The sequence below is a fragment of the Equus quagga genome, chromosome 11, assembly GCF_021613505.1.
Source record: "Equus quagga isolate Etosha38 chromosome 11, UCLA_HA_Equagga_1.0, whole genome shotgun sequence".
Lineage (NCBI taxonomy): Eukaryota > Metazoa > Chordata > Mammalia > Perissodactyla > Equidae > Equus > Equus quagga.
This window is the reverse complement of record NC_060277.1, coordinates 56,667,720-56,689,094: the sequence shown is the minus strand read 5'-3', so window position 1 is coordinate 56,689,094 and position 21,375 is coordinate 56,667,720. Positions and strand designations below refer to the sequence as shown.

The 21,375-nt window shown below is 54.9% G+C and overlaps 1 protein-coding gene across 9 annotated transcripts in view; it reads left to right on the top strand.

The window, feature by feature from the left end:
• The window catches only part of PEMT (phosphatidylethanolamine N-methyltransferase), an 83,441-nt gene that overhangs the window by 35,009 nt on the left and 27,057 nt on the right, over positions 1-21,375 (top strand). For 3 of the 9 annotated variants that reach the window (XM_046676456.1, XM_046676455.1, XM_046676454.1), the window contains exon 3: positions 18,505-18,713. The exons of the other annotated variants lie outside the window; for them this stretch is intronic. In XM_046676456.1, coding sequence (XP_046532412.1) covers positions 18,505-18,713 — 209 coding nt within the window. The remainder of the gene's footprint in view (positions 1-18,504; positions 18,714-21,375) is intronic. 9 annotated transcript variants of the gene reach the window in all.

Sequence of the window (21,375 nt, the reverse complement as noted above, 5' to 3'; positions counted from 1 at the left end):
TGGGAACTTGCGTTTACTAGTGTCCCCTGAGCGCCAGACCCTGTTCTAATTAATCCTTTAAGTAGCTCTCAGCGGAGTTTGGAGATTGTTCACTTTTGCATCCGTAGATCTACTTCGTTCTTTTCAATGCTGCGTAGTGTTCCACTGAATGGAGTCCCGTCACTTAGTCACTGTTCTCCCACCGATGGACAGTAGCTTATTTCAGACTTGACTGTAAACGCAGCTGAAGGAAACCTCCTTGTTCTGCTTATTTGCACTCAGGGGCAAATATATGTAGCTCTGCTCCTGGAGCTGGAATTGCCGGGTCACAGAGTGGGTGTGAGGGTGACTGTGGCGGAGATTGGCAGGGAGTGGAGTGATTGTGAAGCCCCAAGACCCCATGTCCTAAATTGGACTGTGGCTGGTGCGTTTGACCAAACTGCACAGGGCACCCCAAACCCTGTCCCAGACGTGCATCTGCAAAGCCAACAGGGGCTCCTGTTTAAACCCAACCTGATCAGCAGCTTTACAAGATTGTCCCCAGAGAGCCCGCGCTGCGGCCGTGCCTGCAGCAGGCAGAGGCTGTGCTGTTCTGTCTCGTCCCTCCCTTTGGGGGACAGAGAACCGTAAGTGTCCCTGTCCTCAGAGGTCATGGGAAATGTTCCAGTGGGGTGTTATTAGCACAGAACATGGTATTTTGAACCCAGGCTGTACCCAGCGAGGAGAGAGAGTCCTTGTGCCCAGCACACTGTCCGCTTGCTGTCAGAACCTGTTTCGGGGACAGTCACACCACTCTGTGAATGGGGTTGGGTTTCCGTCAGGACGCTGCCGTTGTCTCCCTTCCTGCTGTCGGAAGGGGTGGGCTCCCTGCCCTGCCCTTGCTCTGCCCCACGCTGTCTTCACAGCCTCTGGGAGGGTGAGGGCAGGGTGTGGGTGCTCGGGGACTAAGTGGCCGTGTGGGCGTGGAGTGGCTGTGTGGCCATGACGAGGACGTTCCCCCCTCCCATCTGCTGGGCTGGAAGGCCACCGAGTCCTCAGATCCAGCACACTAGCCCTGCTTCTGCCCAAGGAATGGACATATTGTCTCAGCCGTGGGTCCAGGCATCAACCTCAGGGGAGCTGACTGGAGGCACACAGGGATTCCCTGTGTTTTCTCTGTAACTATCTGGAAATCTAAAAGTATTTCAGAATAAAAGGTTATTTTAGAATGCCGTGGCTGCTTGTCACTGCCGAGGGTTGGTCCCAGTGCGTGGTCAGGGAGCCTTCCAGACAAATGTCACTGAGATTGGGCACGTGTGTGGCCTGTGCCATCTCTGCGTCCCACTGCCTGGTGGACCTCCCTCCTGTCCTCAAGGTCTGCTTCCACCACGGAGCCCCCATCAGCTCTGGGACTTTCTGGCCACAGACCTTGGAGCCTCTGGGGTCTCTCAAGGGCGCCGGCGAGATGATCCCCGTCCCTGCTCAGCACCTCTTGGAATCCTCCTCCCACCTGCCGACCGCAGCCTGCGGGCTCGGTCCTTGCTGCTCCCCACTCACGTCTGCACCCCAGGCAGCGGCAGCCCGTGCAGAAGGCCTGGTGTGTGCGGCTCGGCCAACTCCTGAGTCTCCTGTCTGTGCGCTGCAGTCCTGCAAGGCCTCAGGAGCTCTTGTGAGGATGGGGTGGTTGGTGCTGGCGGGTGCTGGTGACGTGGCTGCACGACCCTCTGGGCCTGCCTCTTGCTGCATTTCTTTGGTGAGGCCTGAGGGCTGGTGCTTCTGGTTTGGGGACACTCTCTGGAGTTTCACATTTCCTTCCTCTTTCCCTTAGCTCCTTGGGTTCTGCCTTCTCCTTCCCCTGCATCCAATTGCTCTTGTCGAGGTGGCGATTAGAATTACTTCCCTGACTGTAGTGTGACTTAGATTTTCTGTGTCCCTCCCTGGTGCATCTGGCTTCTCTCATGTGAAGACATTTTACCTTGTTGAAGACCAGGTCAATTCTCTTCCCTTTCGGAAGCCCAGGCTCTGGGGGTCCTGGGGGTCCAGGCACGCTCACTCTCCGGCATCTGGACTGAGGAGGGCCTGAGGCCCTTGGGTAGAGCCTGGCCTGGCACAGACGCCCCCCAGGCCTGGGGGACCACGTGGGAAGCAGGCCGGTCTGAGCAGGAGAGAGAGTATCCTGGGGACTTGCGCCTGGAGGACCCTCCGCTCTGTGTTCTGTGCAGGTCACGGTTTCATCCTTCAGGCCTCGCGTGAAGGCCGCCCTGCCAGAGCTGCCTCCCTCACAGCCCCACCCCAAGTTGTTCTTCTTCTCAGCACCAGTTCCTTGACGCCCACGTCTCCGGCATGTCTGCCCACACGGAGGCATCCTGAGGGCACACGCTGGCCTGTTCTCAGCGCCCAGCGCCTGGCACCTGGCCGACGCCCCACAGCTTCCCAAAGCACAGGCCTGCAGCGTGTGAAGCCTGAGCCCATCCTCTGCTTGCTGTGGGGTCTGGGCTGCTTTGTAAATGTTTCACGCAGCCTCAGCAGGTGTGAGATAGCATTGCGCATTCCTCGCCTGCTGAGTTATTTCCTATGGAATCAATTATCCTGAGTCTGGTGTTAACGGCCCGAGCTGCTCGTGGGAGCGTTGGGTGCCCCGAGGAGCTGTGCTTTGCTGGAAGCACACTTGCAGCAGGAGAGTGGCCTTCAGCTCGGCCCTTGAGAGAGGCGCAGGCTCCTCGAGCCTCCAGTGGATCACCCGGCTTCGTCCAGCAGGTCACTTCGACTCATGCAGAGGCCCAGCACCCTGGCCACCTCATTTCTGTTCTTTAAAAGGAGAGGAGAGAAAACTAAGCCCAGTGGGCAGAGGCCTGGGTCAGCATGTGGCAAATGAAATAATTCCAACTTATCTTTGATGGCAGCTGTGAGGATAATACGGTGGCCTTCATTGGCATATAAGCTTGGGATTTCATGGCCTGCCTCCAGATTGTGAGCCCTGTCAGGTGACCAAGGGCCACCCTGTCCCCTTGGCCACAGGCCAGGTCAGCCCTCCTCCTGGAATGGAAGCCACTCTTCCCTCTTACGCCCACACCCCCAGCAGTGACAATCGCAGCTGTTGATTGCCCCCACCATGAAAAGGGAGGCCCCCTGGGGCCGGATGCAGATTGGCCTCAGAGCATCTTTGTGCTGCATCCATGAGCAAGAGGCCTGGTGGGCTGGACCACCAGGTGAGGAAGGGGGTGTGTGTGTGATGAGGCCCCCCCAAGCTGTTGCACGCAGCCCCGCAGACGCCGTCAGCTTGTCTAGGTATTTTCTTTCTGTGCCCTTAGCAGACTTAGCAAATGTCAGAAGTGCTTGGGGTGGCTTAAATCCTATCAGGCCCACCCCCAGGCTGGCCACGTGAGGCTGGCATCAGCTTGAAGCCCGCTTCACAAATGTCCTGGAGAAAGCCTCACTGTTCCCGGGAGGGAGCCTAGGGCACTTGAATGTGTGCTTGATGGGCTCAGGACTGCCAGGCTGGTGCCGGGACCTGCCAGAGCGTGTGGGCTGGCCAGGCCAGGGTGGCAGTGGTGTCCCAGGTTCTTGCCCACACCTTGACTGGGGTACACAGTCTTTTCCACCGATGCTGTCATTTCCTTTCTTCCTCCATGAGTGATGGCTTTGTATGGCCACCACAGGTGCAGAAGTGCAGTGGGCATGAGCCCTTGGCAGGTCAGGGCTTCAGCCAGGTGCCTGAGCGCAGGGCCCCAGGGAGCAGTGGACAGGAGCAGGACTGAGGCGGCCTCTCCCCAGTGCTCGTAGGCTGCTTGAGGAGGTGAGGTGGGTACAGAAGAGATTTCAGGGCTCAGAAGATGCTGTGCTCTGAGCAAGGCCCAGGTAGGGAGTCAGGGGCTCAGGGAGGGGACAGCAGAGCAGGCTGAAGGCACAGAGCCCCTGAGAGGCGGGCTTTAGCAGGAAGAGACGGGCGGCAGGGGAATGGCTTTCTCAGGCAGAGGGGAACTCTTGTTTTAATTGACAAATCTCAGGCATACAGAAAAGTGGAGAGAACGAACCTCTCACCACCATCACCTGGTTCCAGAACATCTTGCCCTGTTTGCTGAAGTCACGAACGCTGTGACATGTGCCCCTTGACCCTTCATTGTAGCATCTCTAAAACTAGGGACATTTCCTACCTCAGCACAACTTCATTATCACAAGAGAACATTTTGAGCAAAAGTTTAGAAGCAGGCAAGAGCAGGGTTTGTTCTGGAATGGAATGGCTGAATGAGTCATGGATGTGCTCAGCCCTGGGAGGGACGAGAGGGCACAGAATAGGCCCTGTCATCAGGAGTCAGGTGGAGGAGACGAGGCCAAGACCTAGGATGCAGGGCAAGTGGGGCTGCCCCACAGGCCCGTGGGAATGGCTTCTGGGGATAGTGGCCACAAGAGGAGGGACCCCAGTGTGGTCTGACAGCACAGTGTGATGTGGGCAAAGGGCAGGGGGCGGCTCCTCCGGGTGGATGAGTGGGAGGGGGAGACTTCTCGGGGAGAGCTGGGACGCCGGGACGGCGCAGGCCTCACAGTGGTGGCCTAGTTGTGTTTGACCTTACTCGGGTGACCCGCACGGGTGGTTGAGGTCCCTCAGGCTGCAGTCTGGGCTCCATCTCTGAGGTCCTGGCGGCCCCCCTCCCCGGCCTGTGCCCGGGAGAGGTCAGGCTGTACAGGTATGGCCTGGCAAGGGACTGTGGGACATGCAGTCCAGACAGCCTCACTGTGGCCTCCATGTGGGAAGCTGAGGACACCAGGTGGCCCTTGGAGGGCCGATGAGAGCCTGGAGCCAAGGCGGGCTCCCTCCGAAAGCAGCGGTGCCGGAGTGGCTGCCTCTTGTGACCTGCATGTGGCCTTTCTTCTCCTTTCCAAAGCACCTGTCTAGATCCCTTGGTGGAAACACTGGAAGTTTCAGTGTGGTGGCCCCAGCTCCCTGTGCTCCTGCCCCGGTTTCATGCATAAGCAAAGTTCCTGGTTGGGTGGGAGAATGCTCTTGGGGCCCCCGCCTGCTGGCCAGGAAGTGGAGGAAGCAGCCCCATTTTACTGCTGTAATGGGCACTGCGGGATGTCAGAGCTGGTGAGAGAGGTTAGAGAGTCCACCCTTTATACGTGAGGAAGCAGCAGTTGTGGTCTGTCCCAGCAAATGGGGGTGATCAGCAGGAGGGAAAGCAGGCCTTAGTGGTTAGAAACACAGGTTCAGAGTTCAAGGCTGGGCTTTCTCACTTCTCAGCTGTGTGGCTTTGGATGAATCACTTAACCTCTCTGTGCCTCTGTTCCCTCATGCATAAAATGAAGTGCTTTCCTAGTGGATGGTGGTGAGGACTCTGTGAGACAATCCTTGGGCAGTGAGCTGTACACAGTAGGCGCTCAGCTCTCCTGACCCCTGTCCGGTGCTCCTTTCCTAGCCTCTAGGCCTTTCCCAAAAGAAGCATGAAGACGCCTCCTGGCAAGACTGAGTTACTGAGATCCTGCCATGCTGGGAGCTCCGTCTTTGAGCTCTCTCTTCCTCCGTGGTGGCAGCGCTGCATGTTGTTACCAGTAACTGACAGTCACTAGGGTCACCTCTAGCAAATCACATGCTGGTCAAGCCCAGAGGCCAACAAAAGCAAGGGCTTGATTTTGCCCTCAGCCACGTGGATGGCCTCGAGGAGGAATGGCTGTACTCTGAGCAGCGTCCGGGCTGGAGGCCTGTGCTGCCTTCGGGGACTGCTCCCGGGCCGAGCGGCGCAGGCCTGGGAGAGCCCAGCAAGCTGTCAGGAGACGTCCCGGTCCTGACCCCATCTCCACTCACTACGGGACTCATTTGCACAGTGAAATAATGCTCCTGCACCAGCCACGTGCCCGAGGAAGTCAGAGGAGGGAGCGTCAGCTGTGGAGCAATGCTGGCACGTGGGAAGGAAGAGCCGCTGCGCTCACAGTCCAGGAGAGCTGCGTCCATACCGAGTGGGCGTGTGAGCTCCCTCAGAACGTTGTGGAACAGCACAGCCCTTCTCAGCAGCCCCTGGGCATCTGGCTCAAATGCAGACGCCGACTCACAGGCTCTAGGGTGGGGCCTGAGATCTGCATTTCTGACGGGCTCCCAAGTGGCACCCACGCCGCAGCTCTGGCGACCACGCTGGGTTTGACGAACTAGTTCAGAGGCAGTGAGGAGGCCAGCCTCTGAGGGCAGGCGGCCGGAGGAACGGAACTGTGTCCCCAAACCCCTTCTAGTGTCAGGATGCTCCAGCCGGGGCAGCGACTCCAAGGAATGCAAGCTGCCATCCTGTGGAGGGGCCCAGTGGCCTCCGGGCCCTACAGCCCAGCCGCTGAGCACGGGGCAGTGAGGCTAGCCCGCGGGCCTGGCCCCGTGCAGCCTCGGCCCACACCTGGAAGGCCTGCTGCCTCGCAGGCCCCGCTGAGGACCTGACAGACTGTGCATGTGAAACAGCCTCAGAAACCTGAGAGATGACACAGACGCCAGGATGGGGTGCTGTGGCTGAAAGGTCCAAATCGTGCTCTCGTCTTTCTTCTGTGAGAGAATCCCACTGAAACACGAGGCCCTGCCGTCGGCCTGCTTGTGTGCCTGCTGCAGGTCAGCGCTCTTGAGAAGACCCGTGACGCTGCTGACCACCTGAGAGACAGGCCCCTCCCAGCCCCGCAGGCGCCCTGAGGGCCTCTCTGGAGCTGCCCTGGGGTGAGGCCTGACAGGCAATCTGGGGCCGCCACGAGGTGAGCACACTCGTCCGGGGTCACCTGAGCACGCTCTCTCTGTCCCAAGCCAGGGTCCTGCTGGCTGTGTCGTCCAGCCCATGGAGACCCAGCCCTTTTTCTGGACTGACTTCCAGGGAGCTGGGTTACATGAACCATTTCCTCAGCACAGTGCCTGCCTCAAAGAATAATAAGGTTAGCTGCGCCCTTCTGGCTCAGGCCTGACATTCTCATATTCACTACTGGGCTCCCCTGGCCCCGAAGCACTTTCTCGGAGGCAGCGCTTGGCGGGTGCTGCTTGGGCGCTGGGCCCACGGGGCCATTGCCTGTCTGGTTGGCCTTGGAGCCAGGGCTGGGAGCCTGTTTCTCTCTGGGCAGAGGGCTCACGAGGGAATCTTTCTGCAGTTGCAGACCAAGCTGGCAGCCCTGGGCACAGTCCCGGCCCTGTCGCTGTGTGCTCTTGGGCAGGTCCCTTCTCCTCTCTGAACCTTGGAGTCCTCTCCTGGAAAATGGATGTGGAAATATTTACCTCTGGAGGCTTGAGAAATGTATGCTGGCTTCCACTTTCTCTCCCACCACAGCCCCGGGTCTGGGGCTGACTTCTCAAGCCCAGTGAGTGGCCTCCTGGCAGATGCCACGGCTGTCCTGCCTGCTGGAGCTGAGGACCAGGCTCAGGGCTGAAAGCCCATCCATGCCTGCTGCTGCTGCTGCCTGGTGGTCCCAGGGTGGCCTGTGAGTGGGCAGACAGCCCAGCTTCACTCACCTGGCTAAGTGGGTGACAGGAGGCTGGCCACAAGGCGGGCCCTGTGGGTGCCCAGCAGCCGCACGCCTGAGGAGCCGCAGAGGGCTCTGGCTGCTCTATGGTTCCCAGATGGTGGGCAGCGGGCTGCAGGGAGGTGCAGAGCTGGGGCGGAAAGAGGTCTGGGCCTCAGGCCTCAGGCCTGCCACTGCTCTCTTCCCCACCCCGGGAGCCCCCAGGGCCCCTTCCCTGCCCTCCATGCCCTTCCCTGCTTGCATGCACTGGACTCCTTCCTTTCTGTTTTGCTTTTGTCTCAGCTCAGAATCTCTTTTCCAGGAAGGGGTCTCTGTCCCCTCAGCCCCCCAGCCTTTGCTTGCCACTCCCTTGTGCCTCTGCTCTGCATCCTGGCTATGGCCCTGATGTTTAGGTTCGTGTCCCCCCACCTGCTCCTGGGCCTTGGGCTGTGGAGGGTGGGCGTGCTCCCCTGAGTAGTGGGGGTGTGGCGCTGCGGGGGCTCCCTGTCATCTGCTTGGTCAGTCTTCCCTGCCCAGCCCCCTGGAGTGCTGTCTCAGCAGTAGGTGGGGGTGGACACAGAGAGGGGGCTGTGCAGCCCGATAGGCCAGGTGCCCCAGTGGCCTCAGCTCCCTGGCAGAGACCTCACCAGCTCAGACCACTGAATGGACACTTACTCTTCAGCCCAGGAGAGTCAGGAGAAGCACAGACACATGTGCACCCAAAGGCCCAGAAGCAGCTGTCTGCGGCAGCCTGACGCCCCAGGGTCCCTCCACTTGGGAGTAGGCAAACCGACCATGGTCCATCCACACCGCCACAGGAGGGAGCAGACCGCAGGGGCACACAGCGCCCCGGACAAGTTGCAAAGGCTCTCTGCCAAGCATGAGGGGGCCACAGACCACAGGCTTCCATGTGGGTGGCACACTGGAGAAGGCTCACCGAGGGGCGGGGGCAGGTCTGGCTGTGAAGGGCAGGACTTCCCAGGGTGATGGGAGCATCCTCTGTCTGATGGGGCTTCAGCTACGTAACATACGTGTTTGTCAAAACTCATAGAACTCTACATTTAACAGGGTACATTTATATTTTACGTGAATTTTATTTTTACCTCTATAAATCTGATCTAAAAAAGTTTTTTGTCTCTTCTTCAAAAATAAACCCTTTTTTCAGAAAAAAGGAAAAAAAAGCTGAGTGTAGGTGACGATGTTGTTGCTGATGGAGCGTCTGCATGCCCCGCCACCCCGGTGGTGCCCAGGAAAGGCCCCATGCTTGTGGCAGCCCTGTGTAGCCAGACAACCACTCTGGCTGGCCCCAGATGCTTGCAAATTTCCTTTCCGAGGCAGGCTGAAGTCCATGTAAATATTGACCCAAGAAGGCAGGCCGGGTTTGGTACTGTATTCGGTTAATAGTTGAAGAGCCACTCACTCCTTGGTATTTTTCCAGTAGCTTACAGCTGGGCTTTGTTTTATTTTTTAAAAAAGGATCCTAAAAAGCCATGCGTGAATCAAACACTATAAGTACAGTCGGAAAGCCCACATGTTTAGATGAATCTCAGAGTGAATTTTTTGATAAAGCAATTACTCTCCCTTCCCCTTCAGTGTATTTACTAAGGAAAATTTAAAATAGATATTTGATGTGCTTAACCGAGGACTGTAGCATTGAGATATTCAGGGCCACCCGGGGCTCTCCAGGCCCCTCTCCCTGTGAGAGGCGACATGGTGTATTGAGTGAGTGACAGGAGTTCCAGGGGCTTTCTCAGGGTGAGCTGGGTGGCTTCCCTTCCTCCTGTCAAGGTGGGGACAGCTGGCATCCCCTCAGCATCCTCCTCTACCCTCGGGGCACCAGGCCTGGCACTGGCACCCCATCGTAGGGACAGGGGGACCGGGCCAGACAGGATGGGCCATGCTATGGGTCTTTGTAGCCAAGCTGTCCCCTCTTGAGGGCGTTTGCCAGCTGAGAGTTCCCTGGCCCTCTGCCTGCACCCTCCCTGAGTTGGCAGGTTGTATGCCAGGATGAGGTCCCACCCGGGTCACCGCTGTGTGACGATCGCAAATCTTCCCTGAGCCACCTGGAAGTCTGGGTTGCTGGAGGGCCTGCAGCAGGCCCCGCCCGTGTGCACATGCGCTCCCGGGGCTCAGTGGGCGTGAGTGGCTGGTCCAAGGTCCCCCTGCAGAGCCAGGACTAGAACCCAGGCTGTCCATCCTCCCCAGCCATGTCCAGGGCTGGGGCCCGTGGGAAGACCTGTCAGCGTCCCTGCGGGGGCAGAGCCTCTGGGCCCTGGAGCCAGAGCGGGCGAGTGCTTCCCTTTCCTTCTCCTGCCCTGTCTTCTCTCTCTTCCCATTCCCCCGCAGAGGCCAAACATCAGGGCCAGGAGGCAGAGCGTGAGGACACTGCGGACATCCGGTCGGGAGCCAGCACAGGGAGAGGGCCTGTGGACCCCTGGGACCCGGGGTGGCCACGCCAAGCAGGCTTGGATTTGGTTGAGGGCAGGTGTGTTGGAGGGGCTGTGTCCTTCTCTGGTGAGGTGACTGCTGCCTCTGGCCATGGTTCCCCCGCAAGGGTGGGGGCTGGGACCAGCTGGGATGGGACCTGCCCTCTTGGGGGTGTCAGCAGCAGCGCGAAGGGAAGGCAGGGAACAGGACGACGGGGTCTTGTTGTGGGAGCAGGCCCGGGGCCACGGTGCTCCGCTGGGAGCTGGGCCCCCAGGACTCCCTCCCCTTCTTCCTTTTTTTGTTTTGGAATTGGTTTTATTTTCTAGCCATTCTCCTTTTTTATTTTTATTTTTTTAAATTATAGTACGCATAATTAAATAACCATAAAATAAAGTGTGCCATTTAACCATATTTGAGTGTAGAGTTCAGTGGTATTAAATGCATTCACCTCGCTGTGCCGCCATCACCACCATCCATCGCCATAACTTGTTTCATCTTGTAAAACTGAGACTCCGTCCCATTGAACAATAGCTCCCCCCTCCCAGCCCCTGGAAGCCACCATTCCACCTTCTTTCACTATGAATCTGACCCCTCTAGGTGCCTCACATAAATGAATCATACGGTGTTTGTCTTTTGTGTCTGGCTCATTTCACTCAGCGTGATGCCCTCAAGGTTCTTCCATGTTGGAGTGTGTGTCAGCGTTCCCTTCCTTTTTAAGGCTGAATAATATTCCACTGTATGGGTATTCAGCATTTGGTTTATCCGTTCATCCAGTGACGGACACTTGAGTTGTTTCCCTTTTTAGCTGTGGTGAATAGTGCTGCTATGAACACGGGTGTGCAGATATCTCTTCGAGACCCTGCTTTGAATCCTTTTGGGATAACGCTCAGAAGTGGGATTGCTAGGTCACACGGTTCTGTTTCTAATGTTTTGAGAAACTTTCATGATGTTCTGCATGGCAGCTGCACCATTTTACATCGCACGCACAGTGCACCCATTCCAGTTTGTCCACATCCTCACCAGCATTTGTTTCCTGCTGTTTGGATGGTGGTCGTCCTGATGGCTGCAAGGTGACAGCTCACTGCGCTTTGATGTGCGTTTCCCTGGTGATTAGTGACGTTGGCGTCTTTTCGTGTGCTCGCTGGCCATTTGCACGTCTTCTTTGGAGAAAAGTCTGTTCAAGGGCTTTGCCTGTTTTTGAGTTGGGTTGTCTGTGTTTTGTTGTTGCTCCTTCCTTCCTTCCAGGGCAGCACCGGCCCAACATGTGGGGTACGCTGTCTTTGTAAACGGGCTGAGAGACCTTGGTTTGAAACTCGGACGGATAGACAGAAAGGAGCCAAATCTGTGGTCGTTGTGCAGCTCTGAATCTCTATGAGCTCACTCTGTCCGCTCCCTGCCGTGAGGGGCCTCTGAGGCGGGTCTTACCTGCAGTCAGACCACCTGCTCCCTGGCATGCCAGCGCCTGGCATTCGCTGGCTAAGGGTGGATTCCCCTGGGTGTGGGGTGTGGGCCTCGTGCTCCCCCTCAGGCTCAGACAGACTGTCCACCCCATGAATGAGAGCAGCTCGAGGAGGAGCTGATTCTGCCTGACGGGCCCCAGGCCCACCCTGGGCCACACTGCTTCCCACACTGCTCCAGCCAACGCAGGGCGTGCCGCCAAATCTCACCCGGGCGGAGGCCCAGTGTGACAGGCGCTCCTGAGGAGGGCTGCTCCGTGCCATTGCGGCCCTGCCCAAACCCATAGGAGCCACATTTCAGTGAACTCACGCTTACCAGTCTGTTCTTTTCACCCGCTTCCCAGCCTCAAGCAGGGGCTGCCGATGGAGTGCAAGTTTTACGGAGGGTGACAAGTGTCCCCAGGCCCTCCTGCCCCAGGTGGAAAGGTGGGGAGCTGCCTGGTGTGCTTTGGGACCAGAGGCACTGGCTCTCTCCATGGTAACTCTGGGGCAGGTGGAAGTGGCCTTTGGACGTGGCTTAAGCGGTTGGGTAAAGCCAAGGACAGAGGCTCGAGATCCCAGTGAGGGGAGAGGGTGCTGTGAAGGGTTTGTTGTCCTCGCTCAGCCTCACGGCTCCCAAGAGGGCCCCACTGTACAGCCAGCTGGGGCAATGGTAAGGTTCTGATGAGACAGACTGCTGCCAGGGCTCCTTGTCAGGGATCTTTATGGGCGAAGAGAGGTTGGGAAGGCGCTGAGGGACAACACATTCCTTGGGTGGGTGGGGTTGGTGCAGAATCTCCCTGCCAGAGTAGAGGCCCAGGGACACTGCAGGCCACACCCACGCGGCAGTCGTAACCAGAGCCGAACCTTGGGTGAGAAGCCACTTACTGGCCGTGTGTCCTTAGCAAGGCATCTCTGTGAAATAGGCACACAATTGTCCAACCCTCACAGGGTTGCTGTGCAGGTTAAATGGGGGGTTAATATGCGACAGCAAGCCCTGGGTAAGTGTCAGCTGCCGTTCTGAGAGCTGTGGCTGAGTGTGCCACCAGCACCCTCACGCCTCAGGCGAGGAGACTGTGTCCTGGGGGCCAGGGTCGCAGAGGGAGAGAGAACCACAGGACCCACAGCCGCTCTGGTTCTCACCCGATTTACAGTTACTGCGATTTACATCCACCGACAGTGCGGGAGTGCTCCCTTTGCTCCACGCCCTCGCCAACACGGGTTATTGTTTGTCCTTTTGATAAAAGCCGTTCTGACAGGTGTGAGGGGACACCTCACTGTGGTTTTGATTTGCATTTCCCTGATGATTAGTGATGTTGAGCATCTTTTCCTGTGCCTGTTGGCCGTTTGTATGTCTTCTTTGGAAAAATGTCTGTGTAGGTCCTCTGCCCATTTTTTAATTGGATGGTTTGTTTTTCTGCTATTGAGTTGTATGAGTTCTTTATATATTTTGGATATTAACCCCTTATATACATGATTTGCAAATATCTTCTCCCATTCAGTAGGTTCCCTTTTCATTTTGCTGATGTTTCCATTGCTGTGCAGAAGCTTTTTTGTTTGATTTAGTCCCGGTTGTTTATTTTGCTTTTGTTGTCATTGCCTTTGGAGTCAGAGCCAAAAAAAATATTGATAAGACCCATGGTGAAGAGCTTACTGCCCATGTTTTCTTCTAGGAGTTTCGTGGTTCAGGTCTTTGACCCGTTGGGAGCTGATGCCCTTCTCTCATACACATTTGTCTGTTGTTGTTGTGTCAGGTGAGAGGCTGGACTCCATCCGTCTTGGCTGGAAGTAGACGGACAGCAGTAATGTCTTCATATCATGTAATATTCAGCCCATGTTCACTTTTTCCTGATTGTCTCAAAAGTGTCTTTTTATGATTAGTGTGCTTGACTCAGGATCCCAGTCACGTCTACACATTGCGTTTGGCTGACGTGATTCTTACGTCCCTTTTAATTTAGAGTAGCGTTCCATCCCTTCTTTCCATATCAGTTATTTTTGGAGGAAACCGAGTCATCCGTCCAGTAGAATTTTCTGGGTTTGGGTGCCTATATCTTTGTGATACTTTCTAACGTGTTCCTCTGCTCCTCTATATTTCCTGTAAACTTAGATATAAAGAATACTCCATGGAACGTGCTGCATGTTTGAGGAAATATATGGAATTGCCAATATTGGGCTATTTGCCTTACAAAATGGCAGTTTTCTACTGTTCAACCTCATACTTCTGGTTGCGTCACGTCCCGCAGCCCCACTTTGAGTGACACTGAGATGGAGCAGTGGATTCAGGAGGTCGGCCTGACCCTCCTGTGAAGGTCTCTGCCCTTCTCTGATAGCTTCAGGCGCTGACGCGCGTCGCCTGGGTCACTTATCAAATCAGGTGTTATAAAATGGTGATATTTTAACTCTGTCATTCCTCCTCACTTATTAGCTGTGATTCGTCTAAAAAGAGCTTTTCCTCATCAATGATTTGGTTACCCTGAAATACAGTCCATTTAGCAATGGCAGGATGAATGCTTAATTTCCCCCCCTTTTAAAATTGATTTTCAAAATAATGTTAGTGTCCTAGCAACCTCCAAAAAGGTCGATCATTTGCGTGTGTGTGTGTGTGTGTGTGTGTGTGTGTACGTGCATATATTTGACAATTTCTACCTGCTGTAGTTGCTTTTGTTGCTCCGTGTCCCTTTTTAGCCAGCTTGAAGTTTTCCTCCGTGTTCTGACGTCTCCACTCGCGTCTTTGTTAGCTTCTGTTCTCAGGCTTGACGTCTTGTCCGTTTCCTATTGTGGGCCTGAGCTGGCCCTTGCACAGGAGCTCTGGTGCCTGTGAGTGGCAATGATCCTGAGAGACTGCAGTCTGGATGCTGGGGTGCTTGCTGCAGCTGGAGCGGCCTCTTCGGTGCATTGAGCTAGGAAAAAGGAATTTTTTAGAAAGAAATCCTAAGTTCATACTGATATTTCCATTCTGAAAGTTTTTGCTTCACTTTAAAAATTTTATTTTTGTATACCTTTTCTCTTGTGGGAATAATTAACATAATTAATCTATATATAGTCAAAATAACAATACCTATGTTACTACCTGTATTATTACTAACAGTGCGTTTACTGGATGCAGCTTAGAATTTCTTTCTGGTTCTTTTTGTCCTTAGGATGTATTGTTGCATGAGGGAGAATTAATCGAAATACTGTTTAAAATTTCTTGAAAACAATTTTGTATACAGTTAGCTTCCTTTATTTCATTTTTGGAGTTTTAGCGATTGCTTTGTTTTTATAAAATGTTTACGTGGTCCTGCGGTCAACATTATAAAACAAGACATTCTTAAATGCCTAGCATCTGTCTTCTCCCGCTGCACCCACGCTCGCCTATAGGTACTGGTTTTTGTTAGTTTTGGTTTAGCCTCCCATTGTTTGTTTTTGGAAACGTATGCAGGTGTTTGCACGGCTCTTCACGCCACAGCAGGGCGCTGTCTCCTTCCCCTAGCGGCATATCCTGGAGCTTACACCGTACACTGGGTAGAGCCCTTCCTCCTGCCATTCTCCTGGGTGGAGCTGGACCGCAGTTTATTCCACCCCTCACTGCTGACGGACACTGGGGCGGGTGCCTTTGTTAAAGGATGTTATGCGTAGTGCCAGAGCCAGAATGTGGACCCAGAGCCTGTGTTCTTGACCATTTGCTGGGATTCCCTCCCCTCGGCTCTTTCTCCTGCCCTACATCTGGGCCCACCGAGAGCACGGCCTGCCTCCCCTATCTCCTCTTCCTGCTCCTCGTCAAAGCAGTGTGAAGGGGTAGGAATGCCAAGCACGGGCAGGAGACCCAGATCCATTGCTTCCCTGCCTGCACCATGGCCCCCTCGGGTGTGACGTGAGGTCATGTTGCTGTACTGGCACCTCGCAGACTGTCTGGGGTTGGGCAGGTGGTGCCAGGTTAACAAAAAACTTTGTGTCCTGGCTTCCAAAGTATGATTTGGGGACCCTGTCCCAGGCAATCAAGTCCAGATGTGAATTCACGGCAAGGGGAAGTCTTGGATGTACCTCAAATTGATGTATTCACTTGATGAGCTGGTGGAAGGTGTCAAGTGAGCTGGTGATGACCAAGTGAAGTCGTGGGCAGCGGTGAAGGGCGATTCAGTTGTGGGAAGCTGCTGGACAGTGCCCCGTGTACTAGGTTCTGCATCTTGTAGGGGTCCTGGCCCAGGCTTAGGGCTCCAAGGACAGAGGGCTCTCTGGCCAGATCGAGCCAGGCCTCAGAAAGGAGCCAGTTCCGTGTGCACCTGGAAGGACAGGGAGGAGCTGGGTGTCAGGGAAGGGCAGGTGTGAGCCGCCTGCATGCTTGCTTTCTCCTTCGCTTGCTGGTCCAGGGCTCCTTGGGTCAGGCAGCCCGGCCACCTGAGCAGAGACGTGCCCCTCTCTGTCTCTCGCTTTGCCTTTCCTGTGGCAAAGGGCCTGTGGATCCCCCCACTACATGGAGCTCCTAAGTTCCCAGTCAGTGGCTCCCTGCCCCTCCTGGCCCTCTGAGCCCTTGCTCTCTTTAAGATGGAACCACCTGGGCAGGCGGCACTGAGTGTCCCTGCAAGGCGGGTGGAAGCAGAGGAGAAAAGGTCGGAGAAGTTGGTTCCCAGCCTGGTTGCCTGGTGGGAGGCCTTGCGTTTGTTAGGTGCGAAGACGGGTGCTCATAGGCCTCCTTTCGTGACTGCCCTGTGCCGTGCAGACAGGTGGGATGCCATCTGAACTGTTAAACCAGGTCCAGTATTCCCCAGGTGTATGTGAGTGAGTTCAGAGGAGTGGGAATGTTCTGGCTGTAGCTGGGGTGATCCAGAGCAGCTCATGGGGGTGGGGGAGTGGGTAGAGTCAGGGAGGAGGGGTGGGGCCCCGCTGCAGGCGGGAGGAGCTGGAGGCACAAGCAGAAAGGCAGACAGACAGCAGGAGCATCCGTGTGTCTGGGTGGGGGTGGACCGTATCATGAGAAGAGGGGTTCTCACTTTCGGGCCCGTGGCCTTCTTTGAAAAGCTCATGGAAACTCTGGCTTCTCCTCAGCAAGAATTACCATGCAAAAGCACCTTGCTGTCTGCCTCAGTTCTGGGATATTCACTGAACCCCGTAACATGCCCCGGGTCCCCAGGTTGAGAACCCTAGACTAGATTGTGGAGGGTGTGACTCGGCTGAGGGTTTCAGACATCCTGTGGCTGCAGCTGGGCTTTGAGTGGGTTTAGGTGTGGAAGCACGTGGAGAGCAAGAGGAGGGGCCTTTGGTGAGGCCAAGGGCTGGCCCGGGCTGGGAGGGACTGGCAGCTGGGCGGGCCTGGTGCCGAGTGTGACCCAGGGTCTGTCTGTCCTCTGCCGGGGACGCTGGCCCACAATGCACTTTCTTCATGTCCACTGCAGCGGCCTGTCAGGCCAACAGCCAGGCCTGCTTTCTGCCTCTCACCTCCCACTCACTCGTGCACTCCAGAGTGAGGCAAGCAGCAGCACCGCCATTTGCACATTTGCCACTCTCCAGGCCTGCCCTCTGAGCATCTCGTGTGCTAATGCCTTGATTCTCATAGCAAAGCTATGAGGTAGTGTACGATTAGCCCCATTTTATAGGTCAGTAAACTGAAGCAGAGAGGGGGAAATGATCCACCCAAGGTCACACAGCCAGTAAGTAGGGGAGCTGGTGTTTGAACCCAGAACCTAACGCTCTTAACCCACAAGCTATCCTGCTGGGCGCCAGGGTAGATGCTCAACAATTAGTTGTTCAGTGAACAGGAAAGAGCCTCTGTCTTTTAACTAAATGGGGTATTTAAAAAATCCACTCTCAGTCGCCCTCACTTCAAGGACGTGTAGGAAGTTTGAGAGGCAAAGGGGAGGATGTCTCCAGAAAAGGGCCTCACCAAGTTGGAGAGACGGCTCTCCAAGCCTCTGCATGGGCTCTGCTAGTCTCCTCCCACGGCCCTTGCTTTTGTGCTGTGGACACCCGGACAAAGGGGTGGTGCTGGTGCGTTCAGGGAATGAGGCATCCTTGGCTTTAATTAACATTGCTAAATTGCGTATATTATATCAAAATAAGCCCCATTGTTATAACTTTTGAAATAACTTTGTATATATTTTTTTCCTGTTTTCTTTTCAAAACTACTATCTAGCACAATATCTGGCGTATTGTAGATCCCCCAGTAAACGCTGGATGAATGCGTAGATGGATGGGTGAATGGCTAGATGGACGGATGGTAGGTGAGTGGGTGGATGGATGGATGGTGGGTGATGGGTGGTAGATGGATGGATGGATGGATGATGGATGGATGGGTGGAAGGGTGGGCGGATGGTGGTAGTTAGGTGGATGGATGGGCAGATGGGTGGATGGATGGGGGGTAGGTAGATGGATGGGTGGATGGGTGAATGGATTGGGTAGAAGGATATTTCTCATTACCTTCTAGCGCTGGAGACTTTCTCTGGTCTTTGGGCTGTGGGCACTGAAAAGACCTCTTAGATCTCCATATCTCCGTCACTTGTACCCTCACCCACATGCCTCTCATCTTCTCAGTTGCTGTGACCCACACTCACTGTGTCCCTAGTGTGATGCTCAGACAGTTGCAGGATGCTTGGCACGTCATGGCTTTCCCTGGTTCTAACAGGTGCCACTGGGTTGTCAGCATCTCTGAGTGAGGGTCTGCCGAGGACACACTTAACTGGTGCCTGCCCTGGCTGAGCACATCATGTATAATCCCGCAGCAGCTCTCTGTGGCAGGTATTATTGTTGTTTCAAGCAGAGGAGATCACCCAAGGGAACCTGGTCTCTAAACACGGGGTCCAGGACCCGAGCCTGGGCTTGTGGAGCCTGTGGCTCTTGGGCCTGCTGAACCTGGCAAGGCCCTTGCTGGCTTACATGCAGGAGCTCTAGGTCGCAAGTCAGCAATGTAACCAGTCACACACTCTGTGCTTGTGCCTGTGCTCCCTGGCCTTAAACCCAGCAAGCCTCAGTTCTGAGTGGCAGGGACATGTCACTATGCGATGCTGGTGGCTCCTGGCTCAAACGCATCACATTGTCTTGGGGACTTGGTGAAGGCAGATTTCTGCCTTCCTGTGGACAGTGACAAGAGTTATCTTGATAGCTAAAGGGACTGGCCCTATCGGGGGCACATGGTGTGCAGGGCTTACATGCTGGAGGCCTGAGGTATGAGGTCACTATGTGGAGCCTGCTGGAGTCTGTGTGAGCAGTCCTGGCACGTGAGCAACCAGGAGTTATTGTCTCATTTTTTTGTATTTTACAGCTGACTCAGTTGAGGCAGCATGGAATTACGTGATTTGCCTCCAGACGCGCGGTTGGCTGGTGACAGTCCAGGCCAGAAGGGCATCGCTGGATTTCCACCCATTCCAGTGTTCCTCTTGCTCCACCAGCCAGTTCCTGTCTCTTCTGCCCTGGCACGGAGCCTGTGGGAGAGATTGGAAAAAAAAAAGGGACATGATTACAGAGCCTCAGTTGAGTTTGGGTTTCAGATAAACAACAAATGCAACATTTGGGACAACTTATACTAGAAATTATTTGTTCTTATCCAAAATTCAAATTTACTGGAGGTGGGGTGATGTATTTATCTGGGAATGCCAGGGAGAGGGAGTTTGGGCATGAGGTAGGGAAGGGTTGGGCCAGTTCATCAATATTTGGGGATTCTGGAAATCCAGAAGACCAGCAAGGCCAGGAGCGGTGACAGCAGAGCGTCCTGTCATTCTGCCTCCTGCGGCACTCACAGCCCAAGGATGGTGACCTGCGTCATCCCACAGCTCGGCCCTTGCAGCCAGCCCCCGGTGCTCATGCTCTGTTGCCTGCTTCCGGTCCCTTAATCAGATGAAGTGTGCAGCTGGGAGTGCAAGGAGGGGAAGGTGCAACTGCCAGGCGGGGAGGGAAATTAAGCTTGGATGCTGCGAGGCCCCTGGCTCCTCATTTATTGACTGCCATGAAATAACAGCCCGATCTAATGGAGGCCGACCAGAGGCAGACAGGAGTCATTCATGGGAGTCACTGTTTACTGTTTCCCTTTCCTGCGTGGCCAGTCCTGGGCTCCGCTGCCCTTTGTGATTAGATGGCTCTGAATGTGCATTTAGCACCCCACTGTTTCCCAGGTGAATGGACAGGTGGGAGGAGGCCAGGGGAGGCCGAGTGATGCCTAAGGGGCCCTTGGAAGAAAGATGTTTCATTGTCCCCAGAACAGTAGAGGCCTGGTGGAGGGCCCAGCCTGTGAGTCCAGATGCCTGAGTGCTCACCTGGGCTCTTCTGAGCCTTGGTTTGCTCCGTTGCAGAACAGGCTGCCTCCTGGCCACTCAGGAGTGTGCTGTGATATAGAAGCAGTGGGAGGAGTCTGGGCTCCGGGCTCGGGTCCGTTCACAGCTGGGTGTCCTTGGACATGTCTGCTGTGCCTCATGAAAGCAGAAGGAAGAAGCCTCCCTTCAGGGGACAGACTCGGGACTCTGCGTGTGGAAGAGTCTGCCAGGGCACGGGCGTTGGCAGCTGTTCCCATCTGTCCTCAGAGCTCAGATTCAACGAGAACTGCATGTTTAACAGCCAGCTCTATTGAGGTGTCATGTATGTAGAATAGAATGCACACATTTTCAGTGTACAGCTTGATGAGCTTGACAATTGTGTCTGTCCTGATCGAGATGTAGAACGTCTCCTTCCCCAAAACGTCCCCTCACGCCCCTGCCTCGTCAGTCTCCCCTCCCTGCTGCAGCCCCCAGCCCCAGCAACCACTGTTCTCACTTCTGTCGGGACAGGTGGCTTCTGCCCGTTCCAGGACTTCACGCACGTGGAATTAGGCAGAAAGCACTCCTCTGGTCTGGCTCCTCTGGCTCGCATAAAGTCGGTGACAGCTGTCCTTTGCGCCACTGAGTAACATTCCATCGTGCAGATGGGACCCACATTGTCCACACATTCCATGCGGCAGGTGGCGGGTTTCTGAGAGGCAGGGCTGTCATCAGGGGCACAGAACGCTGCCTGTGCCCACTCCCACCTCATCTTGCTGCTAGGGAAACAGCTCCAGAGAGCAAAACTGGTTTCCCCAAGTGTGGAGGACGACCGGGGCAGGTCTGGGTCTGGCACCCAGGGCTCGTGACTCCCCGCCTAGTGCTCCCCTGACGCTGGGCCTGCCAGGAGGGTCAAGTATAAGGACATGAAAGCTTATGTAATTTCTAACAGACTTTGATGTCATTTTTTTTTTCTTTTAAAGATCGGCACCTGAGCTAACAACCGTTGCCAATCTTTTTTTTTCCTGCTTTATCTCCCCCCAGCCCCCCCGTACACAGTTGTATATCTTAGTTGCAGGTCCTTCTAGTTGTGGGATGTGGGACGCCACCTCAACGTGGCCGGACGAGTGGTGCCATGTCCACGCCCAGGATCCGAACCCTGGGCCGCCGCAGCGGAGCGCACGAACTTAACCACTTGGCCGCGGAGCCAGCCCCTCGATGCCATTTTGAAAGCATTATCCCGTCCACTGAGAGGGAAAAAATCAATGGACTTTAAAGCTATATCTTAAAGTCACGTAAGTCACATTGCTTAATGACGTTTCAGTCAACCACAAACTGGCTATATGGTGGCGGTCCCATAAGATTAGAATGGAGGTGAGAAGTTCCTATCCATAGTGACGTCATAGCTGTTTTGACCTCGTAGCACAATGCATTCCTGATTCATTAGTGGTGATGCTGGTGTAAATCAACCTACTGCATGGCCAGTCGTGTGAAAGTGTGGCACGCATAGTTACATGCAGTACGTAACACTTGATAGTGATAACGAACAACTGTGTTACTGGTTTATGTATTTACTACACTATACTCTTATCATTATTTGAGAGTGTACTCTTTCTACTTATTAAAAAAAGTTTACTGTAAAAGAGTCTGCCAGGTTATGCCGGCGGCAGCCTGATACATCCCGTGTTTACCGTGTCTCTTGTTTGCATCATTTCCTCCTGTGCTTGATTTAATCTCATGTTGTTTTGTTCATCATGGCCCCTGAAATCCACTGCTAATGTCACCACTGAGAGGCCATGTCAAGTGATTGACCTGGAAATGAAATTAAAAGTGATTAAGAACTACGAAGGTGGAAAATCTGAGATGGTTATTGATGGGAGTTGTTGAAGAATCTACTTCATTGAAGG